The 24580-nt window shown below is 43.7% G+C and overlaps 1 protein-coding gene across 5 annotated transcripts in view; it reads right to left on the reverse strand.

Moving 5' to 3' along the window:
* Positions 1 to 24580, reverse strand: part of LOC117265782 (atrial natriuretic peptide receptor 1-like) — a 140232-nt gene that overhangs the window by 59301 nt on the left and 56351 nt on the right. For all 5 annotated transcript variants that reach the window (XM_033640479.2, XM_078171309.1, XM_078171308.1 and 2 more), the window contains exons 3-4: positions 11401 to 11588; positions 4326 to 4439 (exon numbers count right to left, since the gene is read on the reverse strand). In XM_033640479.2, the coding sequence (XP_033496370.1) occupies positions 4326 to 4439; positions 11401 to 11588 (302 nt within the window). The remainder of the gene's footprint in view (positions 1 to 4325; positions 4440 to 11400; positions 11589 to 24580) is intronic.

The following is a 24580-nucleotide window of genomic DNA, read 5'->3' on the forward strand; positions in this document are numbered from 1 at the left end:
CCCCTGATGCCAACATGAAAGGACAGCTTTTTCATCTGTGTCTGATGCCAGAAGTCACCGACCAAGCATCTGTGTTCGAGTGAGACTGGGTTGTAGAAAGAGAAGCAAAACAACAACAAAAGATGCAAAACCATCACAAAGTCTGTGCGCTACAGTGTAGGAGAGGTGGTGGGGCCTTTTGCATATGTGCCCAGGGGCTGATTTTATTGTAATCCGTCCATGTGTGTCGAACTTTCTTGGCTTTGAGCAGTTGAGCAAGGTAACCTGAAACTAGGCCTGACATTGCAGCATGTTACTGCTCCTAGCCAAGAAATCAAACCATCCTTCCCTGAAAAAACGGCAGTAAAGGCTGTTCGTGCAAGCAGCATATTACAGCCCAGACTTGCGTTTATCATTCGGCAGCAACCTCTAGTGGCCTTAGAAATTTAAGCCACTTACTCACCTGGGCTACCTAGGGGGTCAACCCAGTCTCACTTCAAAGCCGTTGACGTCCAAGGCTTGGTCAGTGACTTCCAGCGTCAGACAGTGACGGAAAAAGTCGTCCTTTCACGTTGGCTTGATACGCTGCCAGTTGCTGTTATTGTTTAACAGCACCTGGCGGTCTCAGGGGGAAACGTGGCAGGACAACAACAAAGTTTAGTTGGCGGAAGTCCAAGTAGGGCAGGTGGGAGGGGTGGTGGATGGGTCTGGAAACCACCGACTTTCACCGGGGAGGTCTGTGTTCACTTCCTGTGAGACTGTGTTGGCTAAACGTTACCAGTGTAACAGGCAGAACTTGACACGGCGTCCCAGAACATCAACAAGTAACCATCCAAGGTACCTTGCATGTCATATGTGGACAGTACTGGATAGTACTTTGAAATGCGGAGGTATAGTTAAATACCTGCTAAAGGCTTCTGACAGCAGCGCAAGAAAAGTGCACAGCTTTTCAGAACAGATAATTATCCACCATGTCTTGGAAAATACCAAGATACATGTTTATTTGACCTTTTTTGTAACACGATAAAATGTATCAAACCTCAAAGGGAACACGAGGGAAACAAGAAGTGTCACCTCCTCTTCAGGGTTTTATAATTATTATTTTACACCATGTCATCTTCACTGCAGCAGCAGGTAGTGTTGTTGTGCTGAGCTGATCTGTGCCATCATTAGTTTTGTCCTCTGTCTTTTGTTGCTCTCACCATCTTTGTCTCTTTCTGTGTGTGTGTGTGTGTGTGTGTGTGATGTTGACCTTTGTGCAGGATGAAGCGACAGGATAACGTCAGCAGACTTAATTAGCTTCTCTAAGCTGAACTGTCTCAGACAACACTAATTAAATTTGCATAATAATGTCTCTTCTCATAAATACATTGTTGATATCTTCTGTTAGACACATTATGTTTAATAAGCTAATTTCCTTTATTTATATTGAATCATATTTGTCCTCCACCAGCAGCAGAGCAGCCCGAGGATCAGGACGTTTGTCTGTCTGACACGTTCATCAAGTAATATTCATGGTTTCCAGAGGATGAACCCTGATTTGTCAGGGTCGGCATGATATGCAGCCAGTTGCTGTTATTGTTTAACGGCGCTTGCTGGCGTCAGGGAGAAACGCGGCAGGGCAACAACGAAAGCTAAGTCAGTAGAGGTTTGCGTTGGGCGGCTGGGCAGGAGGGGTGGTGGATGCGTCCAGTAACCACCAACTTTCACCCAGGAGGCCCGTGTTCTCTTCTCGTAAGATTATAAAGTCAAACCCTGTTCTTTTTTCCTAAACCCAACCATGTTTGTTTGTTGTTTTGAAAGAGACTGCATGCAAACTGTAACAGGCGTCCCAGAACGTCAACAACCAATGCACCTGGGATACCTTGGACTTTGTATCTCCATGTGGGAAGTCCATGACCAAACGTCGATATGTGACGAGGTCGGAGTGAGAACGTGTTGGTTTGTTAAACTCCTGACTTTTCCACTGATCATATAATCACCTGTGTTACTAACTAGCAACCCTTCTTTACTTGACTTTCCTCTGTTGAGTTTCATTTCCAGTCTGCTAAAGCAAATGTGCAAGATGTGCACGACTGTTGAAAGCCTGATGTGCTCCAGTCAGCTGTGTGAGAGGACGACTCAATGTGTGAATGGTCTTTGAGGCTTTTAGGGTGCAGACAGTCCTCTCTGCAAGTAGATGTTATTTAGTATGAAGGGTTGTTTTGTACATGGAGAACAAAACACTGTACAATGGTCCCACCAGACTGACAGAGACAAAGATCCCTCTGAGCAGCAGCTGAATAAGAACAGAAGAAACCAGCAGTATTTGGCAAAAGAAACTGGAAGCTCAGCATCAAAACATGCGCAGAGTTAAATATGAACAGGTTCCTGTTTCACTGTCGAGTGCTCACCAATGCCTCGAACAAGCTGAATTAAAGCTCAGGTAGGCAGTTTTATTCTGGCTTGTATTATAAACTTTGAAGTATAAGTGGTCAGAGAGAAAACTAGACTTCTGCTCCTCCTCTCGGCTCTGTTTTCAGGCTTTAAGAATCTAGACCGTGACAGGACACTTTCAGAGAAAGGGTGTTCCTATTGGCTGTTCCACCAGTGCAGGGGTTCATCTCAGTACCTGATCTTGCATCCACGTTTCCCTCACTTGCGTCTCTTCGTCGCGTCTTAGCTCCACCCTCGAAAGACATGAGGGACACATGCGAAGATGAGACACAAGGAGATAAGAAACAGGGAAATATGCCTTTAAATGAGACGTCTTCTCCTCTGGAGTGTAACGTGAAGCGACATCGGTTTTTGATGACGCGGGCAGCTGATCACAGACGGATCAGGCTTTATTAACAGCTAGATTTATTAGAAACCTTTAATGGAGTTTGTGTCTGCACACACTAGGGCTGCAACGAATAGTCGAATAATTGATGACTAATCAACTACTAAAATAATCGGTAATTATTTTAGTAGTCGACTAATCGGTCATTTTTCATAGGAAAGTACTACCCCAAATACTCTTATTGCAGCTTCTTACGTTCAAATATTGGCAGCTTTACACACTCTCCCATGACGGTGAACTAAAACCCTTTGGTGTGAGTACGAAACAAAACATTAGATGACATAGTTTTGGGGTTTGGAAGAGACACACCGACATTTTTCAACATTTTAACACAATTTTCGATAAAATGATTAGTCAACTAATCGAAGAAATAATCAACAGATTAGTTGACAATGAAAATAATCGTTAGTTTCAGCCCTAGCACACACAGAATGTTACATATACATGTAAGCAGGGGTCTACCACAGCAGACAGGACCCCAGGTACAGGCTGTGCAAAGATGCTCCTGAGACAGTTCAGCACATAACAGCAGGGTGTAAGATACAGGCAGGATCAGCGCACACTGGACGCCATAACCAAGTGACTGGCATAGTGTACAGGAACATCTGGGCTGGAAGTCCAAAGGTCAGAATGGAAGACACCTCCTTAGGTGGTGGAGAATGACCGAGCTAAGATCCTGTGGGACTTCCAGATCCAGACTGACAAACTGGTGATGACTGACCAACCAGACATCATGTTGATGGACAAACAACAGAAGAAGTCAGTGGTGATCGATGACAGCAACATCAGGAAGGAGCTGGAAAAATACCAAGGCCTTAGAGAAGAGCTAGAAAAGATGTGGGGATACAGCTAAGATACTGCGTAGAACCCTCAAACTCCCAGGCCTCTGGTAGAGGACCTGAGCTTGAGGAAGTGGTGGTGGGTTTATATATCGATTACAAATCCGAAAAAGTAAACTTTTGGAGGAGAATAGAGAATTTAATAGTGTGTGGACAGCTTCATTTCAGCTCTGTAGCTCCAAATAATCTTTATTATAAAGCTAAAATATGTTTTGTGGCTCCAGACAGATTTTGTTTTTATCGTTTTTTGGCTCTTTTGATTGTAAAGGTTGCTGGTCCCTGTTTTACGAGAACAAGAGGGCTTCTCTTTCATTCAATGGGACCTTAATGGTGTTTCTCCCAGCTTTATCTCCAACCTCTCAGTACCATTCACACCAGGACGTACTCTGAGGTCCTCGGGCAGCAGAGGCTGAAGGCTAAAGGGGACAGAACGTTTGCTGTCAGGGCCCCGAGGTTCTGAAACAATCTGCCTGAGGAAATCAGGTCGGCAGAGTCAGTGATCTCTTTTCAGTCCCTTCTTAAAACGGACTTTTATCAGAGAGCCTTTCCTGATTTTACGAGAGTTTTAAGTTTAAACTGTATTTTATTTCCTCAGTTTTTATACACTAAAGTGTTTTTATCACTTATTTTAAAAGTTGTTTTCATGCTCACTGTGTCCAAGTCACCAACACACACACGCTTCTCACCAGTGAGTCCTCGATGGTGTAGTTGAACATTTTCCTGGCGTCTGTCTTCAGGTTGCGGACAAACTCTTTGTACTCGGGGTTCTGAGGCTCTCGGTACGTCAGGATCTTCACACTCTGAAAACAGGAAGAGAAGAATTTTTAAGGTAACTTTTACTTTCCTGACGAACACGGACTGATCACCATGTACAGTAAATGTTGTTCTATCAGCTATAAGAAATATAGAGAAAAGACATGTTAACAGAATTAACGGAAATCTAAATTTGTAGAAAACATGTTTTCTCATGTTCTTTGATTGCACTTGGAAGGGAAACAGGAAGAGGAGCTGTTGCTCTGTGCTGCATAAACAAGTTCAGGCAGGTGCCGTGTTTGCAGCTGATATCACCAAACTGTATGACATTATTGACTGGTGAACAGTGCCAATGCACTCTGGGGTAGGCAGAGTCATCGGACCTGCTGGCAGCGGTCAAGGTCAAAGCTGCTGTTCAGATGTGGTTCTAAATTTGACATCCTGTCAAAGAAGCTGCATCGGTTGTCCTGAGCTTGACACACTACATGTGATTAAATGAGCATCTTTAGTGTTGAGTCGTTAATTTGACATCATTTTTGTCCCCGTGTCCGTCCCATATGTTCCTCTACAGCCAGTAAATTAAGCCGTCTCCCTGTATGCTCAGAATATCTCTATCTAAATTCCTTTCCTGTGAGAAAGCGGCTGAATGTTGCTCTACTCTTCAACCTGTTGTCTCTATAAACACACTGATGTTATTTGAGTGCAGCTCCTCTGTTGTCTTTTGTCCCGGTGACCAGTCACCCTCATCACAGCCTGGCTCATCCTTCATCTTACTCAGTCTTTATTTACCAAAGACAGGCGAAGCTCCACCCTGCCGCTGCTGCTGCATGCTCATTCTGCTCCACCTGCAGAATGACTGCCAGCTACCTCCGTTAGCAGCAAGGCAAACCATACTGTGCTGAATATTTGTGTGACATTAGCAGCACCTGGAACTATATGTTCTTTAATCAGTCTTATCTATACTGAACAGTAAAACTCGTCATCATCGTAATCTCATCTTAGAAATCAGCATTTCCAATGAGTCTGTTGTTTCAGCCCCTCCAGGAACATTCATTCATTTTCCATAACCACTTATCCTGTTAGGGGTCACTGGGGGTGGAGCCTATCCCAGCTGACACTGGGTGAGAGGCAGGGTTCACCCTGGACAGGTCACCAGACTATCACAGGGCTGACACATAGAGACAGACAACCATTCACACTCACATTCACACCTACGGACAATTTAGAGTCACCAATTAACCTGCATGTCTTTGGACTGTGGGAGGAAACTGGAGCACCTGGAGGAAACCCACGCTGACACAGGGAGAACATGCAGACTCTGCACAGAAGGGCTCCCCCACCCCAGGGTTCGAAACCCCACCCTGGGTTCTGCAAATTCAAACAATCCTTGTAAATTCTGCACGACCCTCTAACTTTATCCAATCACTGCATCTTTCTGCCTGTCTGACCAATCATCCTAGTTTCCCCTGTGTCACCAAACTCACTTCCTTGTTTCTAACTGTGAAGATGCAGACATAGGCGACACAAACGTCTCACATTTACCAGGAAAAAATTACTGCTGTGCAAGAACATGTTCTGCACAGAAGGGGGGGTAAACTTGTTTTCACCTCATGCAACGGTTATGTGGGACAAAAACTGAAGTAATTGATTGACATAAACGCCCGCAGAATGGCTGCAACATGTTGACAACAGGCAAAACAAATCACCATGACAGAGACTGCTGCATCCAGATCTGTTGCACGTGCTGAAGGAATCAACGAGGGTCAGATTAAATATGAATGGCAACGTTACTGTAGTGTAACAGTGTTGTCATAATGCTGGAATTTCTGTCTTCTGTAGAATATATTGAAAAGTATCAACATTCAGTACAATTTTAATTAAAGATTCACATCAAAAAATAAATATAACAAATTCTTTAACATGACAGTGATGACTTTTCTGAGAGCAGCAGAGTGACTGTAGTGAACATTAACAACAGGAGAGTGAAGAGTTCAGCTGGTACAGGTGTATCACTATGACAGAAAATGAGTAATGAAACCATTTCAAATATTCAGAATTGATATGTATCAATAAATCAATATTTTTGACAACACTATAGTGTAAATCACAAAGTATTAGAGGCGTGCTTGTGTGATGGACTGTGTGAGCAATATAACAAGACTTTAGGAAGAAGAAGTCTCAAATAAAATGTTAAAACACGTGAAGCTTCAGGAGCGGCACCACTGCATGACAATTTCTCGTCTCTCTGGAGATTCAGTTGTGTTGCCTGAGAAAAATTAGTTCTTTGATAGTTCTGATTGTGCATGTGAAGTGTTTCTCCTGCAGTCTGTCGCTCTACACGGAGCTGCAGGGAGAAAATTTAAATACTTTATAGTCTAAAGAGAAAGAAAGAAAGAGATGGAGAGAGGGAGGTGAAGGAGAAAAACATCCAATGCATCATCTGCCCGACATCGCTCTTTAACACCTCAGACAAACAGAATAGAAGCGCATAATAACTGCTCTGATGACTGAATGATGAATATGTGTGTGTGTGTGTGTGTGTGTGTGTGTGTGTGTGTGTGGAGGACGGTCAGTAGAGAATAAAACCAATTTCAAAAACTAAAGAGACGACGATGGAGATGTGAGAGGAAGCACTTCAGAGCAACCTGGGAAATCAGGTTCTGTGAGCGACTGACGTCAAACACTCAGAGGGGCTCCGGGTCGGTGTTTAACCCCTCGCCCTCCACACTGAGCAACACACAGCTTCGGTGCTGCGTCTGACACTAAAGTTGACCTTTGACCTTCCTGTGGCAGCAGGAAAAAGGAATTTTAATACTTTAACAGTCCCGGAGAAAAATAGGCTGAGTAACCACAGATAGACACGACTGCTGAAAGGTTTGTTATCTGCTGTTATATCGATGGTTTAATTCTTTAATTTACTAGATTCTGCCCCAAAATTTTGACCAGTGAAACTTTTCAGCAGTCGTGTATTTTGAGTAAAGATTATGTGCATGTGCACCACATTTCAAGTCAGTTTAACGTGAGTGAGATGACAGAAAAGTGCCGTCAGCGTGAGCTTCAGTAAGATGGAGAACAATGGCGGAGTGAGTCATTTCTCAAGGGTTTGATCGATGCTGTCAGAGACATTGTGTTATATAATGGATGGATGATTCATCTTGTTCCTGATTTCAATAATAATAAGAAAAAAACAACAACAATTATTTATGCTGTTAGACCAAAATCAAAACCTCCAAAATCACTGATGACCTTCAATGAAAGGAAGTAATCAGAATTTATAAGTAACTAAAAGGAGACGTGAACATTTAATGACACTCCTGTCAAGTTCTGGAAGAGTTAGTGTCAAGGAGACCAAGGGAGTGCGCAGCATCGCACACAGACGCTGGTGCTGCGGAGAGTTTGCTCTCAGTTTAAATCTTAGGCCTCTAGTTTCCCGGCGCAGCGCAGGGTGGTGAACCCCGCGCAGAGCTAGTTTCGAGCAGCGCAACCCGAGGCGCGCTCAGTTTGGTAGTTTGACAGACAGAGGTGCGCTGAGATGGGTGTGGTAGCGCAGCAGGGGGAGGTGTCGACAGATCCAGCTTGGTACAGTGACAGTTTCGTGCCAAAAGGCTTCGCCGAAGGTGCACTAAAAGCTCGCCAGCTGAAACCAGGTCTACTGTCAGCGTAGGGGGAGCGCAACCAGTGTAAGTGGAAGTTTGGCTGACCGGCGGACAGTGCGCACACGTCACCAAAACCTCACAGGCAGGTTTCCAGAATATCAGGCACATTAACGATGCAATAAATAGCCACAAAACCACTATTCAATGCAACTATCTGCAGTCAGCACATAAATGTATCTCTGTATCGACTGTCCCGTCACATCTGATGTCAGATCAAAGGGGATTGGCACCGTTTGGCACGTTTGGCACGCGTAATGGAAACCCAACCTGATTTGATTAAACAGCTGCAAACTAATGAGTTCACATCCCTCTCAGCCAACCACAAACAGCCACAGCATCAGATAGGGAGCATATATTCAGCATCTGTCATCGTAGAAAAGTCAAAAGAAAAGAAACAGAGTGAGACTGCGAGAGAGAAAGAGAGAGCGCGCGCACGAGAGAAATGCATCATTGATTTACAACTGTGGTGACCTCCTCCCAGGCTACCTTTGCATCATCAGCCCGTGGAGGTCTGCTCACAGTTCTGTATATTCAGACACTGCAAGCTTGGACCTCCCGGAGCAAAACATCAGTTTCCTCCTGGGAGAAGTTTGGCCGTCTGACGCTGCTGCTCTCTTCTGCCATGGCGAATTGAGTAAACTCTCATTACGCCTTTGCGCGGCGCATTTAAGGGGGAGGAGAGGGGCTCATTTGATTGGTGTGCTGTGTGTAAAACCCACTCCACGCCTTCTCTCCTCCCTCCTTCTGACTTGCGCCGGTAGGAGGGACGGAGGTGGGAAAGAAGAGTAGCTGCGCCAGCGCGCACGGTGTGCCAAACTTGCAAAATCCGCCTGGCCACACCCAGTTGGCGAAGCGCAGGTGCGCTGCGCCTCCACCTCGCCCGGTCTGTGAAACTAGAGGCCTTAATCTGAAAAATCACAACTAGGTCAGGACACCTTTAGTCAAAGAAAACTTTATTTCCATTTGCAGTATTTTGGTGGTATGGCTCTGTTCTGGGGCCTCTCTGCCTGAGGTGGTGACAGCACACCTCCCTGCCGTTCCATGTGTAAACTGTCTCCAACAACAGTGAGCTTAATGATCTGTTGGCAGTTCCCGTCTGCAGTGTACAGACAACTTTCACTGGATCACTGTGATACTGAAGAAAACTTAAAGACCTGATGACTCTTAGCGACTTCTGCAGCCTCTTTTTTTCTATGGACATTTATTCTGAATGTGCATCAGAGATAATATCATCCGCTGAAAGTGTTAGTGACACTGAATGATATCAGAATGTGCTTCATGTCTGTGTGTTCACATTTCACTGAGTGCCATTTTTGACTCAAATTTTCCCTTCTGCAGTATTTTACCTCCCCTTCAACTCTCTGCTTCTGATAGCTGAATCAATTATGGATCCGGTTTGGCAGAATATCCTCAGTCACAGAAGTCAATTCATCTCTTACCTGTCCTCATTCTTTTTCATGAGAAAAAAAGCCATGTAGAAAACCTTTAGGCCCAGGTGCTGCTCGTTGCTGTCACCAGCACCAGCAGTCCCTAATGAACACTAATGAACTTCCATTCTGTAACGACTAAACTGAAAAGTTTTCCTGTTTATTTAAAGTTATCTCTGTTGACTGATAAGACGTCAGTGGGCTCCAGCAATTATTTCAATGTGTCAGATGCACTCAGTCAACACTTTGATATCCGCTGCTCGCCTCATTCTCAAGTTGGAGCTGCAGGTTGTCAACATTCATTAGACTGACACTCAAAGCTGATTCTGCCTTCTCACAAAACAAACAGCCATTATTGACTTTAAGTTATTAAAGCTAAATGTTAGAGTTAACCTGGTCTGATGAGGGCTTCAAAGACATTCTGATTGGTACTAAGGGGCCCAAAGTGTGCCAAGAAAATCTCCCCCACACTTTACATTACACCACCAGCAGCAGCCTGAAGCGTTGATACAAGGCAGGATGGATCCATGCTTCCATCTGAATGTGGTTTTTCCAATCTTCTATTGTCCAGTTTTGGTGAGAAAACCCGTGTGAATTGTAGCCTCAGTTTCCTGTTGTTAGCTGACAGGAGTGGCACCTGGTGTGGTCTTCTGCTGCTGTAGCCCATCTGCTTCAAGGTTGGACAAGGTGTTGTTGCTTCAGAGATGCTCTTCTGCACACCTTGGTTGGAACCAGTGCTTATTTGACTTCCTGTTGCCTTTCTATCATCTTGAACCAGTCTGGCCATTCTCCTCTGACCTCTGGCATCAACAAGGCATTTTGGCTCACTGGATATTTGCTCTTTTTGGGACCATCCTCTGTAAACCCTAGAGATGGTTGTGTGTGAAAATCCCAGTAAATACTCAGACCAGCCCGTCTGGCACCAACAACCATGCCACGTTCAAAGTCACTTCAATCACCTTTCTTCATCATTCTGATGCTCCGTTTGAACTTCAGCAGCTCGTCTTCACCATGTCTACATGACTAAATACACTGAGTTGCTGCCACGTGATTGTCTGATTAGCTGCACTTTCACCTATACCTAGTGTGCCCTGAGTGTGCCTGTGATCTGCTTGAGCAGAGTTCGAATGCACATGTGTGGCCAGACACGCTACTAAACTGTGTGTAGTGACGTGTTTTAAATTGTAACGTTTTAGTGCAGATGCATGTGTTTGTGAAGTACTGAGGATACGAGTGGATAAATGAGACTTGGATTGTTCTTTTTGGATTCGGACTTGGACATGTGAAGCTGGTGACAGTTTTATGTGCTCTGGTGAAGTATTTCCACACAGCTCATTGTAGTTGAGCACTGGGATGAACAGCCAGGTTTCTTTCTGCTTCATGTTGCTTTAGCCCTCCACACTGCACGGTGTTAAAGTCACGCATGACAGCTATGACTCGTCACAACTCAGTCTGACATGGAAGTAGTCGAAACCGGCGCTTGGTCAATGAATTTCAGAGTCAAACACCGCCGAAAAAAGCTGTCCTTTAACTTTGGCATGGTAGGTGGCTGGTCACTGTTATTCTTTAAAATGCATTTCCTGTGAAAACAGAAGTGTATTTTGAAAACAGACAATGCATGTAACAGGCTGAAGTTGACACGGCGTCCCAGAACGTCAACAACCAACACACCCAGGGTACCTTGGACGTCATATGTGGACGTGGAAAGTCCATGACTAAACATCGATATGTGACGAGGTCGAAGTGAGAATGAGTTGCTTGTCAACAACAGCTAGCCACAACACGCCAGCTGCATGTCTGTCGATGTATCGCCCCTGCTTCATTACTGCACTGTGCTAAAACCACAGATGAACAATTAGTCTATGATGACGCACAGTGGTGACTTGTGCTTTTGATGGCCCGCTTTTTTGTGAAACTCTTAGTACCTGAAAGGCCTCCTTGGCCACGGCGTCGTCCTCGTCTCCACGGGCCCACGGCTGCCCATGTGTGGAGTTCAGACTGTCCCCGAACACGTCGATGTAGAAGAAGACGAACTGCTCATGAGGGAGATCTGCCCGCCGAAACTCAACCATCAACCTTCTGAAGACGTCGGGTGAGCAGCAGAGAAACATCACTGTGAGAAAAAGGAGAGACGGGTTTCAGTCAGTCACAGTGACTCTAATTATATTGACTTTGGTGGGACAGAGAGACAGTGTTAGGTGAATGGTTACTTTTCCAACACGTGGATTGGCTAAAAACATCACATGACTGCACCATGTAACAAATAAATTGAAAGGTCAGAGGTTGAAGTCGAGTCAATCAGCTACACATCCCAGAGATCACTGCTTTAAGAAGCTTCTCATCAGAGAGCTGTGGGGACGGCTGAAGTTAGAGCTTGACTCGGTGGATAAACTCAGCAGCTGGAGTTCAGAGTTTCGTTCTTGTTGTCTGTGAGAACGTGTTCTGAATATGCAAAAAAACACAACTGTGGTGTTAAGGTCTGACTCACTGCTTTAATTCGAGGGTTTATACATCGACATCAGACGAACTGTGAGATATTTTAGACATTTTTATATTTAGTCCCCAAGTTTAGAGAAGCAACTGATTAAACCGGTCAAGCAGATATCCGTAGGGATGGTAACATGAGACCTTTCTAAAAAGAGGTCAGAAAAGTTGGAGGGAAATATTCAGGCTATGCAAATTTATTAGAAAAGTAAAACTACGACCCAAACATCCACCACAGTCTACAGAGCCACTTCCTGCTTCAACTTTAACCATTCTACTGTTTGGCTTTATGTTTGCTGTTATTGTTCTGATGCACGATGAAGAATTATCCTAGTGAGGATAAATATAATAAAACAGGATGAAGGTAAAGCTGGATTAAAAACATCACTAAGAAAGAGAATCAAAACAAACTGAGCTACGTTCACTGGCAGCTGTGACAAACTAGCTCCACTGTGTCTGAAAGGTTCAGGTGTACGGCTTAGATCACAATCTGCTCCATGTGTTTGTCTTGTGTCCTCATGACGCATGTTTATTATTCAGTGCAAAAACTTCTGAATATAAAAAAAAACTTAAAAGATGACAAGCAGCAACTACGAAAAAATCACAGATCATCAGTTTTAACGTGGACACCCAAGATTAGTGTCACCATTTGTCCAAATGTCTCCCCTTGTTTTCCTGAGATATGACGTGTAATAAGGGACAGAAATACACATTCCCAGTGCTGGAGCGCACTCTGACACAAACTGGACCGCTCATAAATTGGGTTATCCAGAGCAGCGCACTCTCAGAGTGGCAGAGCGCACTCTGGACACTCTGTCTGTGGAGACGGAGCAGCAGAGCGCCGAGCGGAGTGAATGTGTGATTAACTTAACCGTTGGTTCATTCATGTAGAAATATAACGCTGCGTTTCTTCCACCAACAGGGCTCTCATTTTAGTGTAGAGCGTCAGACTGAATTTACCAACGCACCATGTCAGGTCACTCACTCTCCGGGACCGCCAGTGTTACTTGAATAAGTAAACACTGACCAACGGGACCAGACTGGCCGACCCGTATGCTCTCACTCAGTGGATGGATGATGTCACAGGAAGCCAATGTTACAAAGGAGGACCACACTTGTTTGTTTTGCTATGGAAGCTAACGTTAGCTAATGTGCTAAAAAGTTAGCGTTCCAGAGAAATCCAATATTCCTCTTAATCCCTCCCCAGTTTCTGATGAGGTGGACATGATAACCCTTAATACACATAACCTTATTCATCCCTACAACAGGAAATACTTTTTCCCTAACCTGATATGAAGTGTGCGCTGCACATGTGAGCATTTTTGATGATGGCCTCCGTCCAGTCCTTTGGTCTTATCACATTTAACCACAGTTGTCTTTGTTTTTGTTGACGGGCAGTGGCGGCTGGTTTTGAGCCATGACTCCTTCTATTCTGGCTCCCAATAACACAACAAGACATACACATTTTTACACTCCTGTGGAGCCTACAGCCCTGTGGGGGAGAGGCAGCTGCACCTCCAGGTGATAAACTGACACTGTGACATCGGCCCTTAAAGGGTCTGTTGGGCCCCAAACTGTCTGGGATCAAACAGCCGTGACAGAACAGAGCAGTGAGCTGCTTCAAACATTATCACAAGATTCATGCAGATCTGCAGCCAAAGTTTCAGACAACTGCTCCAGAATAGAGAACCGTGTTTTCACACTAAAACAAATCATGGCTCAGTGGGATCTGCTGTCCAGGAGGGTTCACACCTGTTGTTTTGGTTTGGATCAAATTGAAAAGTCTGAGAGTCCAGACCAAACAAGGCAGGAATGAAAAGGCCCTGAGGGTCATTGATTCATCTCAAATCAAATCGTGGAATACAGAGCACAGGCAACCGAGGAGCAGGTTTTGTTTTAACATTCGGGGACGACACATTTTAATCAGGGGTTTGGGTTCCTCCCTCAGCATATTTTAATCATCAAACACTAATTTTTATGCACCAATTTGTGCCTTTTCTGCATCAGTTTATAGACTTCAAAATAAAAGTCCTTTGCTATTTTCATGTGGGGAACAAATGCTTCTGTGAGCAGCCAAACCAGCTGCATGTTTGAGTTAAAATTTAAATTCAACTTCTTCGAAGTTTTCCAGCGAGATGTTTACTTTTTAAAGAAGACAGACAGACAGACAGACAGACTCTTACAGCAGGGCTGAGACTCATTACAGTGACAAAGTCATCAGCGAGCTGCCATGCTGCTGACTCAGACCCCGACCCAGAGCAGCAGGACGGCTCTCATCAAAATGTCCTCTCTACAATCAGACCTCAAAATAAAGACTTATTTCCTCTGCTGTGAAAGGAGTCCTCGTGTGTTTTGTGAATGGACGCTGTCGATCTGAAGCACGACGAGAGGAGAAAACAATAACCGATAACAACATGGAGGCCACCCAGAGGGACTCAGACAGCTGGAGGCGAGATTAGCTGCCACATCCACCGCAACTGATCACACTGACTCATCTGTCAGAGAGGACATCAATGGGATTTATCACAGTGTGTGTGTGTGTGTGTGTGTGTGTGTGTGTGTGTGTTGCTCTGAAAGGCCTCTCTGAGAACATCAGCTGTTCTCCTTATGCTGAGGAAAATCCATTGAGTCTTCAGTGGCTGATATTTTGTATCAAGACAATCAATGATATTGATGGAGTTTATCGGTGAAAAGACATCGCAGGGCTCTGAGGTTACTCTGGAGATTTTGTCACTTTTTGTCATTTTGTTGTTTCCTTGTTTAAAATAGAAAATAATCAAAATGGGAAACGGAGGCGGTAGGGTTCTCTCTCAGGAGGATGACACAGGGTTTATGAAATACAGTGAAAAACTACAGGTTCCTTTATTTGGAGGGACTTTGTTGGAAGAGTTTGGTTCGGCTTTTCATTACACCCCAACAGAAACGACACAGAACCAGCGACTCAGATCGCTCATTCAGATACTGCCATTCCTCCCACTTGTTCTGTAAAGAACAGTTCACTCAAACACTACTTGTTTTATTCTGGAGATCCTGAAGGTTTCTATTTAATCACAACAATGCAACTAAAACCGTAAACACAATTTCCAAAGCAGGATTCGTGAACAAATTGCTACACAAAGTGCGATAACATGCAAGAGCAGAATCTTAACATTTACAATAAAATAAGGATGCATTCAATTAAACAGGAAAAATTCAATCACACACACATCTCATGCATACATATTGGTCCTGTTCACAACTGCAGTGATTGTGGGGCCTCATTTATAACCTGGCACGTGCACAGATGGACCTCAGGTGGTGATCAAGCACCTGCCCTTCAGCCCTCTGTCTGGATAGGTGCCCTTTCTGCAAGACATGTTTTCTATTTCTTTTAATAATTTTATATTTTCGTCTTTAAATTTGGCCCTTGGCATCAATTCTCAATTAAAAGAGTGTTTTTTGTCCATTAACTGCATTTCAGTCGAGCCCCTGCCCCTCACTCTACAACTTCTCTTGTGGCAGTCGCATGTAAATGGAGCACCCTGCAGAGCAGCATCACGTCTCCATGACCTGCCTCCATGCACACCCAGGTAACGACAGTGTTTGCCCTGAGCCTCGGCACTGTGTGATGATAATGTGAAATTAAACCACTACTACAACATCTCAGTACAGCCGGTCTAAACAACAAGTAAACTTCACTGACCTCCTCCAACTCTCTGGCAGATTCAGGTTCACCAGTTGCCCGGTGTGAGCACAGACAGACACTAAATTGCTTTCCCACTTCCACATGTCTTTTTAAACCAAAACTCAATTTGAAGTTTGAAGTAAACAGTGCAGAGGAGGAGGAGGAGGAGCGCAGGATGCACGTGTCTGTTCTCTGGGATTCTTGGACAATATTCAAAGCTTATTATAATCAGTACATGACTATTTAAAAGAAGAAAGGATGAGAAGAGGATGAGGGGAGTAGGAGAACAAATTGAGAAGAGGAGAGAGAAGAGGAAAGACTTTCTTGGCTTCCTCCCACATCTGAGTCTCTGTGTCGGAGCTTCAGGAAGTCTCCAGAGGCGTGATGATGACATTCCTCCGGCCTGCCGTTCCTGTCCCACCACCTCTATTGTTTCAGGCTTTAATAACCTCTATACAGGAAGTGGACGGTGAAACCACAGAAACCATATGGGGCTAAAAGCTCTCTTCCGATTGAAACTGAGCTCAGAACTCCGTCCCTGCAGCCGCCGAGGAGTTTACAGTCAGTCTGCTGACACTCAATCGCTGCTCTCTGTCCCTCCCTTTTACCTAGACTAAAAATACGGATCTAAAAATACTCTGTGACTTCTGCTTCTTGTTTCTTTACCAAACACTCTCAAAACTTCATTCATCTAGGGACGGTTTGCTACTGTATCAGCACTGTACGTACACACACGCACACACACTATGAAGCTCAGTGTAAGTTCAGCCAGGAGGACTTTCTTTATGCGACATTCATTCACAGCTCTCTCTATCCCACCACTCCCACCAATCAGCTGATTATAGGTGTGCCCTCTCATGGTTAGCCAATAAAACTTTGCCACGATCTCCTTCAGCCATTCATGTTGCTGCTGCCAAACTTTAAATCTGTTCTCCTCTCTGCTCCTGTCATCGCGCCCTCCTCAAACCCCATTCACCTCCAGTCATCTTATCCAGAGCCCAGGATGAGCTCATCAAATCCCACTCCTCTTCACATCCAGATCCTTAGCTCCCTCTTCATCTCATCTCACCACCACCACCAGCATCTAGACTCTAGACTTTTCTTTTCTCTCAAAACGAGTCTCTCCTGATTAAAATGTATACATCAAAATAATTCACAAGTTTATGAACATGGTGTTCGCTCTCTGTAAGATTGCAAAGCCAAACTGTTCTTCTTTGCTAAACCCAACCAGGTGTGTGTGTTGGCAAAACGTAACCATGTGTGTTTGTTGTTGAGGGAAAAAACAGCAATTCGTGGTGTTGTACTGACGTAGTGCTTTTATTTTGAAAGAGACCGTATGCAAACTGTACATTTCCTGTGAAAACAGAAGTGTATTTTGAAAACAGACAATGCATGTAACAGGCTGAAGTTGACACGGCGTCCCAGAACGTCAACAACCAACACACCCAGGGTACCTTGGACGCTGATATGTGACGAGGTCAGAGTGAGAGATAGAGACATTGACCTCACACATCTCTGACCTTTACACTATGCTAACATGGCTATATCTGCAAGAAGATAATACTGGTGGATATATTAACAGTAGTTATCGGCCTAGCTTCAATCAATAAGCAGACGTCTTTAATAATGGGTACTGGGAGTTTTAAAAGGACACAGGCCGAAAGGGATGGTTCAGAGGTTCTTATCTACAGTCAGTATATTACACTGATCTGACTAAGTGAACGCTATGAGAATATTTTCACCAGAAAAGTGACCGTGCGAGTGATTTTAGGGGTTCGTTAGGACAAACTGACAGACTGAATGTTTTCTGATGGTGTGACAGGATGAGTCGGCAGACTGCTGCTGTGTCAGGTGGACTCAGGGTCAAAGGTCAAAGAGCAGACGTGACCCTGAAACCAGGAAGAGCTGCGAGTCGTGCAGGAGGAGCCTGCAACACAGCAGCCCACCCCTGACCTCTGACCCCTGCACGCTTCCTGACTCCTGCAGATGTGAGATGAAAGGAGACCCACTTCCACTTTCCACTTACAGTGTGACTCATCAGAGGTGAAAGGACTTTGTTTTGCTCGATCGACAGAAACACCAAAGACCGAAAACCACCTGAACATCACACTGACGATGATGATGATGATGATGATGATGATGATGATGATGGGAGTTATTAAGGGAAGGTTTGGAGTTTAGAACAACTTTAATATCATCCACAGAGAGCAGAAAAGACTTAAAAACTCAAGGAATAATACAGCCAGAATATCTGCTGTCATTAATCAGTGAGTCTCTGAGTGTCTCATTAATCCTGAGCTCTGACCAAGTCTTCATATCCAGCTTGCCATTTAAAAATCAAAGAATCAAAGAAGTAATCCGCCATGCAGCTGCACCTCCTTCATATGAGAAGGGAAAGCAAAGGTCACACAGGAAATAAGATGTTCTTCTCTTCTTAATCTCCTTTTATTACCTCGCTCCTCATCACTCCTTCATCTCATCTTCTTAAAGGGACAGTTCACCCCAAAATCAGAAAGACATATTTTTCCTCACTCCTGTGATGCTATCCATCGTTCTAGATTGTTTCAGTGTGAGTTGCCGAGCACAGGAGATATCAGTTGTAGTGATGTCTGTAATGCGGGGCCTACGGCAGAGAAAGATGGCAGTGAAACCTCGGAGCCAGCGCGAGTCACACGGCAACCTTCTGGAGAAGAGCCACCAGAGGTTGAAGCGCAGCAGCTGGTAACCATTGGGCATGAATACTCCAGCCTGGGTCGATAGCAGCAGTTAGCACCCAGGAAAACCACAAGTATTTATCTATACTGGGAGGGCTGGCCCCAGGGCTGGGTACAGTGTGGCGAATTTTAGTGTTTTGGCTGCATAATGGTGGCTGTTGTCTGTCTCCCCAGGAAGGATGAGCGGAAGGGGCATGGCGACAACCAACACAGTCTCACTCTGAAGTCGTCAAAATCCTGTGCTTGGGCAGTGACTTGTGGTGTCAAACACTGATGAAAAAAGCCGTCCTTTAACATCTGCATGTTACGCGGGTGGTTGCTGTTATAGTTTCGGCAGGGGCGTCAAGGGGAAATCCTGTGGGACAAGAACGAAAGTTAAGCCGGCAAAATTCTGACTAGGACGTGCAGGAGGGGTGGATGGGTCCAACAAACACTGACTTTCATCCGGGAGAGAAGCATTCCCATCCTGTAAGATTATAAAGCCAAACCCTTCTTTTTTCCTAAACCCAACCACATGCGTTAGATGTTGGAGGATAAAAAACAATCGATTTGCAGTGTTGTATTGCACAGTACAGGACCCAAGTGCATCTCTGGTCTCTTCATCTGACCCTCTCTGGTCGATGTTTTCTCACTCAGGATCAAACTTTATTGGGGAGGATAATTACAAGACATCATGTCTGACAACATCACAATTTATGACATCCATGTGAACCTGCAAACAGACTAATGGGAGACCCAGTGTTATAACTCCCTGTGTACACACTAATTACGTTCGGCAATTACACTGAGGCAACAAACACTCAGGACTGCTGCTGATTGCTGTTAATCTAACGTCGATGAAATTCAGCAAAGCAAGTTCCAGACGTAAAGGCTTGGTCCTCCACAGCTCGCCCATTGTTGGGAATTTACAGTATTAACCCTAAAATAATACATTAAAGCTCCAGTGTGTGGGATATAGGGAGATATATTGGCAGAAATGTAATTTCTAAGTAAGTTGTCTTTAGTGTATAATCACCTGAAAATAAGAATCGTTAGGTTTTTGTTACCTTAGAATGAATGCCTTCTGTTCCTGAGATATGACATTAAATAATGGTCAAAAAAGTGTTTTTGCAGAACATTATGATGTCACAGTGAAGTTGACCTTTGACCTTTTGGACATAAAATGTCACCACTTCATTATTTTAAACTGTTGGACGTTTGTGTGAAGTTTTGTCAGAATTAGGGTATGCATTCCTGAGTTATGGTCAAAAACATGTTTTGTGAGATCATAGCGACCTTTGACCACCAAATTTTCATCAGTTCACCGTTGAGTCTAAGTGGACGCTTGTGCGAAATCTGGAAAAATTCTCTCAAGGCGTTCTTGAGACATCACATTCACAGAATGAGATGGAGACAAGGTTACAGTGAACTTGATGTTTAACCACCAAAATCAAATCAATTCATTCATGACTCAAAGTGGATGTTTGTGACAAATTTAAAGAAATTCCCTCTATGTCTTCTTGAGATATCGTGTTCACAGATGGGACAACCTAAAACATAATGTCTCTGGCCACGACTACTGCCAGCGAGGAGGCATAAAAAACTATCAACTATTAAAAAAGTTGACAATTAATTTTCTGTCTGTGAACTAACTGTTTCATTTCTATATAACACTTTAAAAGTATCATTTAAAATATGCTTCCTTCACACAGTGGCCTTAAAGAGTGAAGCCTCCAGACTACACTGCTGCCACAGAGAGAGGAAACACTTTCCACTTCATCTTGCCAAAATAAAGGTCATGAGAAATATCACTGCTTCTAACCTTTTACACTCCTCTACTTGTGTGTTGATATGAATGATATTGTATTTTCTAAAGCTCCAATGAGATGCTGTGATCTTTTGCTGCATGCTTTACTGTTGGGAACATTCAGTTCTCTGCAGTTTCCATTGATCTGAATGCAAAACGAAAAAAAAGAAACTCTGGATCATTAAAGCTGCTCAGTTAAATGTCAGATGACTCCGGAGAAGTATTGATATAAAATACGTTAGCTGCTTCACACACACACACACACACACACACACACACACACACACACACAAAAACACACTGCAGCTCCCACTCAGTGAATGAGGAACGCTTCACTCTGTACTGGTAAACAGCAGGAGACTGGGAGCTACTGGGAGAAAATACATACTTGTGTATGTGTTTTACATTTTCAAACACTGAAAATACTGCACCTCATACCTAAAACTGGATGCAGTCACAAAAATTTATTTCCACAAATCTTCTCAAATTTCCTATATGCAGTTTGCATCTTGACCACAATGGTGATATTGGAAATAATGCCAGGAATGGAAGCCTGTTTTGGGACTGCTGCTGCTTGAACTGTCCATCTTGACTCAACACTGCTCTTCCTTCTCCTGTCAGGTACACCACACTACAAGCGCTTGTCTCAGAAATCCTGTGTGTCAGATTAATTTTCATGAATAAATAGAGCATCCTTAATCGTGGAAAAAAAAGTCCCATATTTTTTAAATTGCCATGTTTTAAAAAGGTCTTTTTGGTTGCTTTGTCACATTCTACCTATGCCAATCCTCAATGCCTATGTGCAGTTTCACATAGATTGACCACGTCAGTGAGTAGAAAAACGTGGAACAGACACACACACAGAGTTTTCGTCATTATATAGTAAGATGTTATTTGAAAAGCGCCTTACAAAACACTCAAGGTCACTGTACAATAGTAAAGTAATAAATAACAACAAGGAGAGACAACACAGAAGAAACAATACATAACAAAACAAGAAAGAAATGTACAGTGCAGTCACAGAGAGTATGCTAATTTGAACAGCTGAGTTTTGAGTCTGGATTTAAACAGTGGAAGAAAGTCGGATGTGTTGCGGATGTCAGGCGGGAGTGAGTTCCTGAGTTGAGGAGCAGAGCAGCAGAAAGCTCTGAGACGGACGGAGGGGACAGAGAGGTGGATGGAGGAGGAGGATCGGAGGGAGTGGGAGGAGGTGGCAACGTGGAGGAGATCGGACAAATATGGAAGGGCGAGGTTATGGATGGCCTTGAATGTATAAAAGAGAAATTTGAATTGAATCCTGGATTTAACCGGAAGCCAGTGAAGTTGCTGGAGGGCAGGGGTGATGTGGTGGAATGAGGGGGTTTGGGTGACGACACGAGCAGCGGAGTTTTGGACCATTTGAAGCTTATGGAGGGACCTGTGAGGGAGACCAAAGAGGAGAGAACTGCAGTAGTTGATGCGGGAAGTGACAAGGCTATGGACAAGAATAGAAGTGGTGTGGGGGCTGAGGGAAGGGCGGAGACGATTAATGTTGCGGAGATGAAAATATGCAGACCGGGTAATATTACTGATATGAGAGTGGAAGGATAGAGTGCTGTCGAGGATTGACACCAAGACTCTTAACCTGAGGGGAAGGGGAAACGGAGGAGCTGTCAATTTGGAGGGAGAAACTTTAGATAGTATAGATTTCGTGCCCATGAGGAGGATTTCTGTTTTATCTCTGTTGAGTTTAAGGAAGTTAGAAGTGAGCCAGGATTTCATTTTGGAAAGACAGGTGGTTTATGCATGGATGGATCACTGAACAGGCTTACTGGGCTCAAAGTGCCCCCCCTCACCAGCCTTCACTTGCAAAATGTCACTTAAATTAACACGTAGGTGCAATGAAGTTGCAGACTGACACAAAATAACAACAAAAACGATCAAAACATCAACAAAAAGACACAAAACAACCACAAGGAGGCAAAAAAACACAAAATCAACACAAAAGCCCATTTTCTACCACAGGAACTTTTATCACTAGGAATTCTTTTACCCAGGTAAATAAATTCCTGGTGATAAAAATTCCTGGAAACATTGGTAGAAAAGGGGCTAAAGTCTGTGTGTCACCTGAAAATAAAAATCAATGTGTTCTCATTACCTCAGAGTGAGCCGTTTATATCTACACAGGGAGTGGGTCTTTGTCCACGGAGCTTGCCATGTTCACCGCCATGTTCCTACAACACAGTCTTACTCTGAAGTCGTCAAATATCCGGCGCTTGGTCAGTGACTTCCAGCGTGAAACACAGCCTTTCGCCATTATTGTTCAACGGCCCCCAGCAGTGACAGGGGAAAATGAGGTGGGACAACAACAACAATTACGGAGGAAGACGTCTGAGTAGGGTGGGTGGGAGCAGTGGTGGATGGTCAAACAACCACTGACTTTCACCCAGGAGGCCGGTGTTCACTTCCCATAAGATTATAAAGCCAAACCCTGTTCTTTCTTCCTAAACCCAACCATGTGTGTGTGTTGTTGAAGGAAAAAAAACATCAATTTGCAGTGCTGTACTGACGTAGTGCTTTTATTTTGAAAGAGACTGTATGCAAACTGTACATTTCCTGTGAAAACAGAAGTGTATTTTGAAAACAGACAATGCATGAAACAGGCTGAAGTTGACACGGCGTCCCAGAACATCAACAACCAACACACCCAGGGTACCTTGGACGTCATACGTGGACGTGGAAAGTCCATGACCAAACGTTCTTATGAGACGAGGTCGGAGTGAGAATGTGTTGGTTTCTACAGTAGCCCAGAATGGACAAACCAAACACTGACTACAGATGGGGAAATTCCCCATCACATTTTCACATCGGGCCCATCTGAGATGAGCAGTGTCAGAAAAACACAGATGTCAGAAAAACACAGATTTTTAAACATGAAACTGATTTATTTGGTGTTTTTACTGGTTTAATCAGCTGGTCTGTTTGCAATGAACAATGAACACTGGAGGAAATCTAACTGGGAGATGTTTCAGCTGATTGAAATCTGCAATCCTCACTACTAGATGCCACTAAATCTCACACATTGGACCTTTAAAAAGAGAAGATGAGAAATAACCCTCCTGGATAAAGACGACTGAAGCTACCCACATATACGCAGTCACGACTCTTTCTACATTTCCATTTTGACACTCAAACTGACTCACTGCCTCATTCAAGCATAATCATTTTCTGTCATAACATAAAGCTTGACTTCAGCTCTACAGGAGACACACATCTGAAAGGGTTGGAGCTGAATCAAGTCATTGTGTTCTCAGGGATTTCTGTTGAAAGGACACAGTCGATTAGAGGCTGTTTACAAAACAGGAAGTGTTCACGATGCTCTCCCGCTGACACAGCTGGATCAAAGCCACATTACACGGTTCAGAGACAGATAATAAATAAATCTAACCTGACAACATCAGAGAGCTCTGTTCTTCTGCCTGAGCCTCATCTCTTATTTTGTCTGTTGGACACTGTGGCAGATTAATATGGGATGCAGAGTGTAAATATAAATAATTGAACATCATTGAATCATCTGTTGATTTTATGAGGTGAATTTAATAGTGTTCTTTTTCCATTATTGTCATTTATTTCCTATCACATTTGGGAAACAGAAATCTACACTAAAAAAATGAAAAGAAAAGTAATTCAGCCCTTCATTACACTACATATATATATAGTGTGTATCTAATATCTATTTTATAGTGCTGTGAAAACGTCAACAAATTTGTCCTTCAAAACAGCTGATTTATTCAAGTTTATCCCCAAAAAGCTACATTTTACAAGATTACATTGAACACAACATGAGAACTATAATTTACCTTTGCCCAGTACTCATTTTTACTGAATAGAGCTCGAACGCTTCACAATGTAAATCAGTGCAACCTCCGTGAGCTGTTTGTTGCAGCCACCTGCTGCTAAGAGGTAATGATTTAAATCTGCTAGCTGCTAACAGCTAACAGCTAACTTAATGGGCTCTCCTCCTGCTGATTTCATGCTCTTCCTTTCCAGATACACTCCTCTCAGCAGTGGTAGTTGAAAAGGCTTCAAAGAGCTTTTGTCATTTTTACATTATACGAAACAGTGTGTTTCAGGGTTTTCGTGACGTCAGATAACTCGATACACTTTGATATGTAGTTATGTTGTTGTGGCCTTTTGTGATATTTCTAAATAATAGTAGTGATAGTATTAAAAAATAGTTAAAAAAAAGTGAAAGATAAACATTTGGATTTTTTCCCCCATTTGTGGCGCCCCCTGTGGATGACAGTGTCCTTAGCATTCGCCTAAACTACCTATACCATGGGCTGGCACTGATACCCGCTGTAAAGTTGGGCATTTTAACATGGGGGCCTATTGGGATCGACTTGCTTTTAAAACCAGCCTCAAATGGCCATTAGAGGAACTGCAGTTTCTGGCACTTCCACACTGACTTCATTTTT

This window comes from Epinephelus lanceolatus, chromosome 10 (assembly GCF_041903045.1).
Source record: "Epinephelus lanceolatus isolate andai-2023 chromosome 10, ASM4190304v1, whole genome shotgun sequence".
Classification (NCBI taxonomy): Eukaryota; Metazoa; Chordata; class Actinopteri; order Perciformes; family Serranidae; genus Epinephelus; species Epinephelus lanceolatus.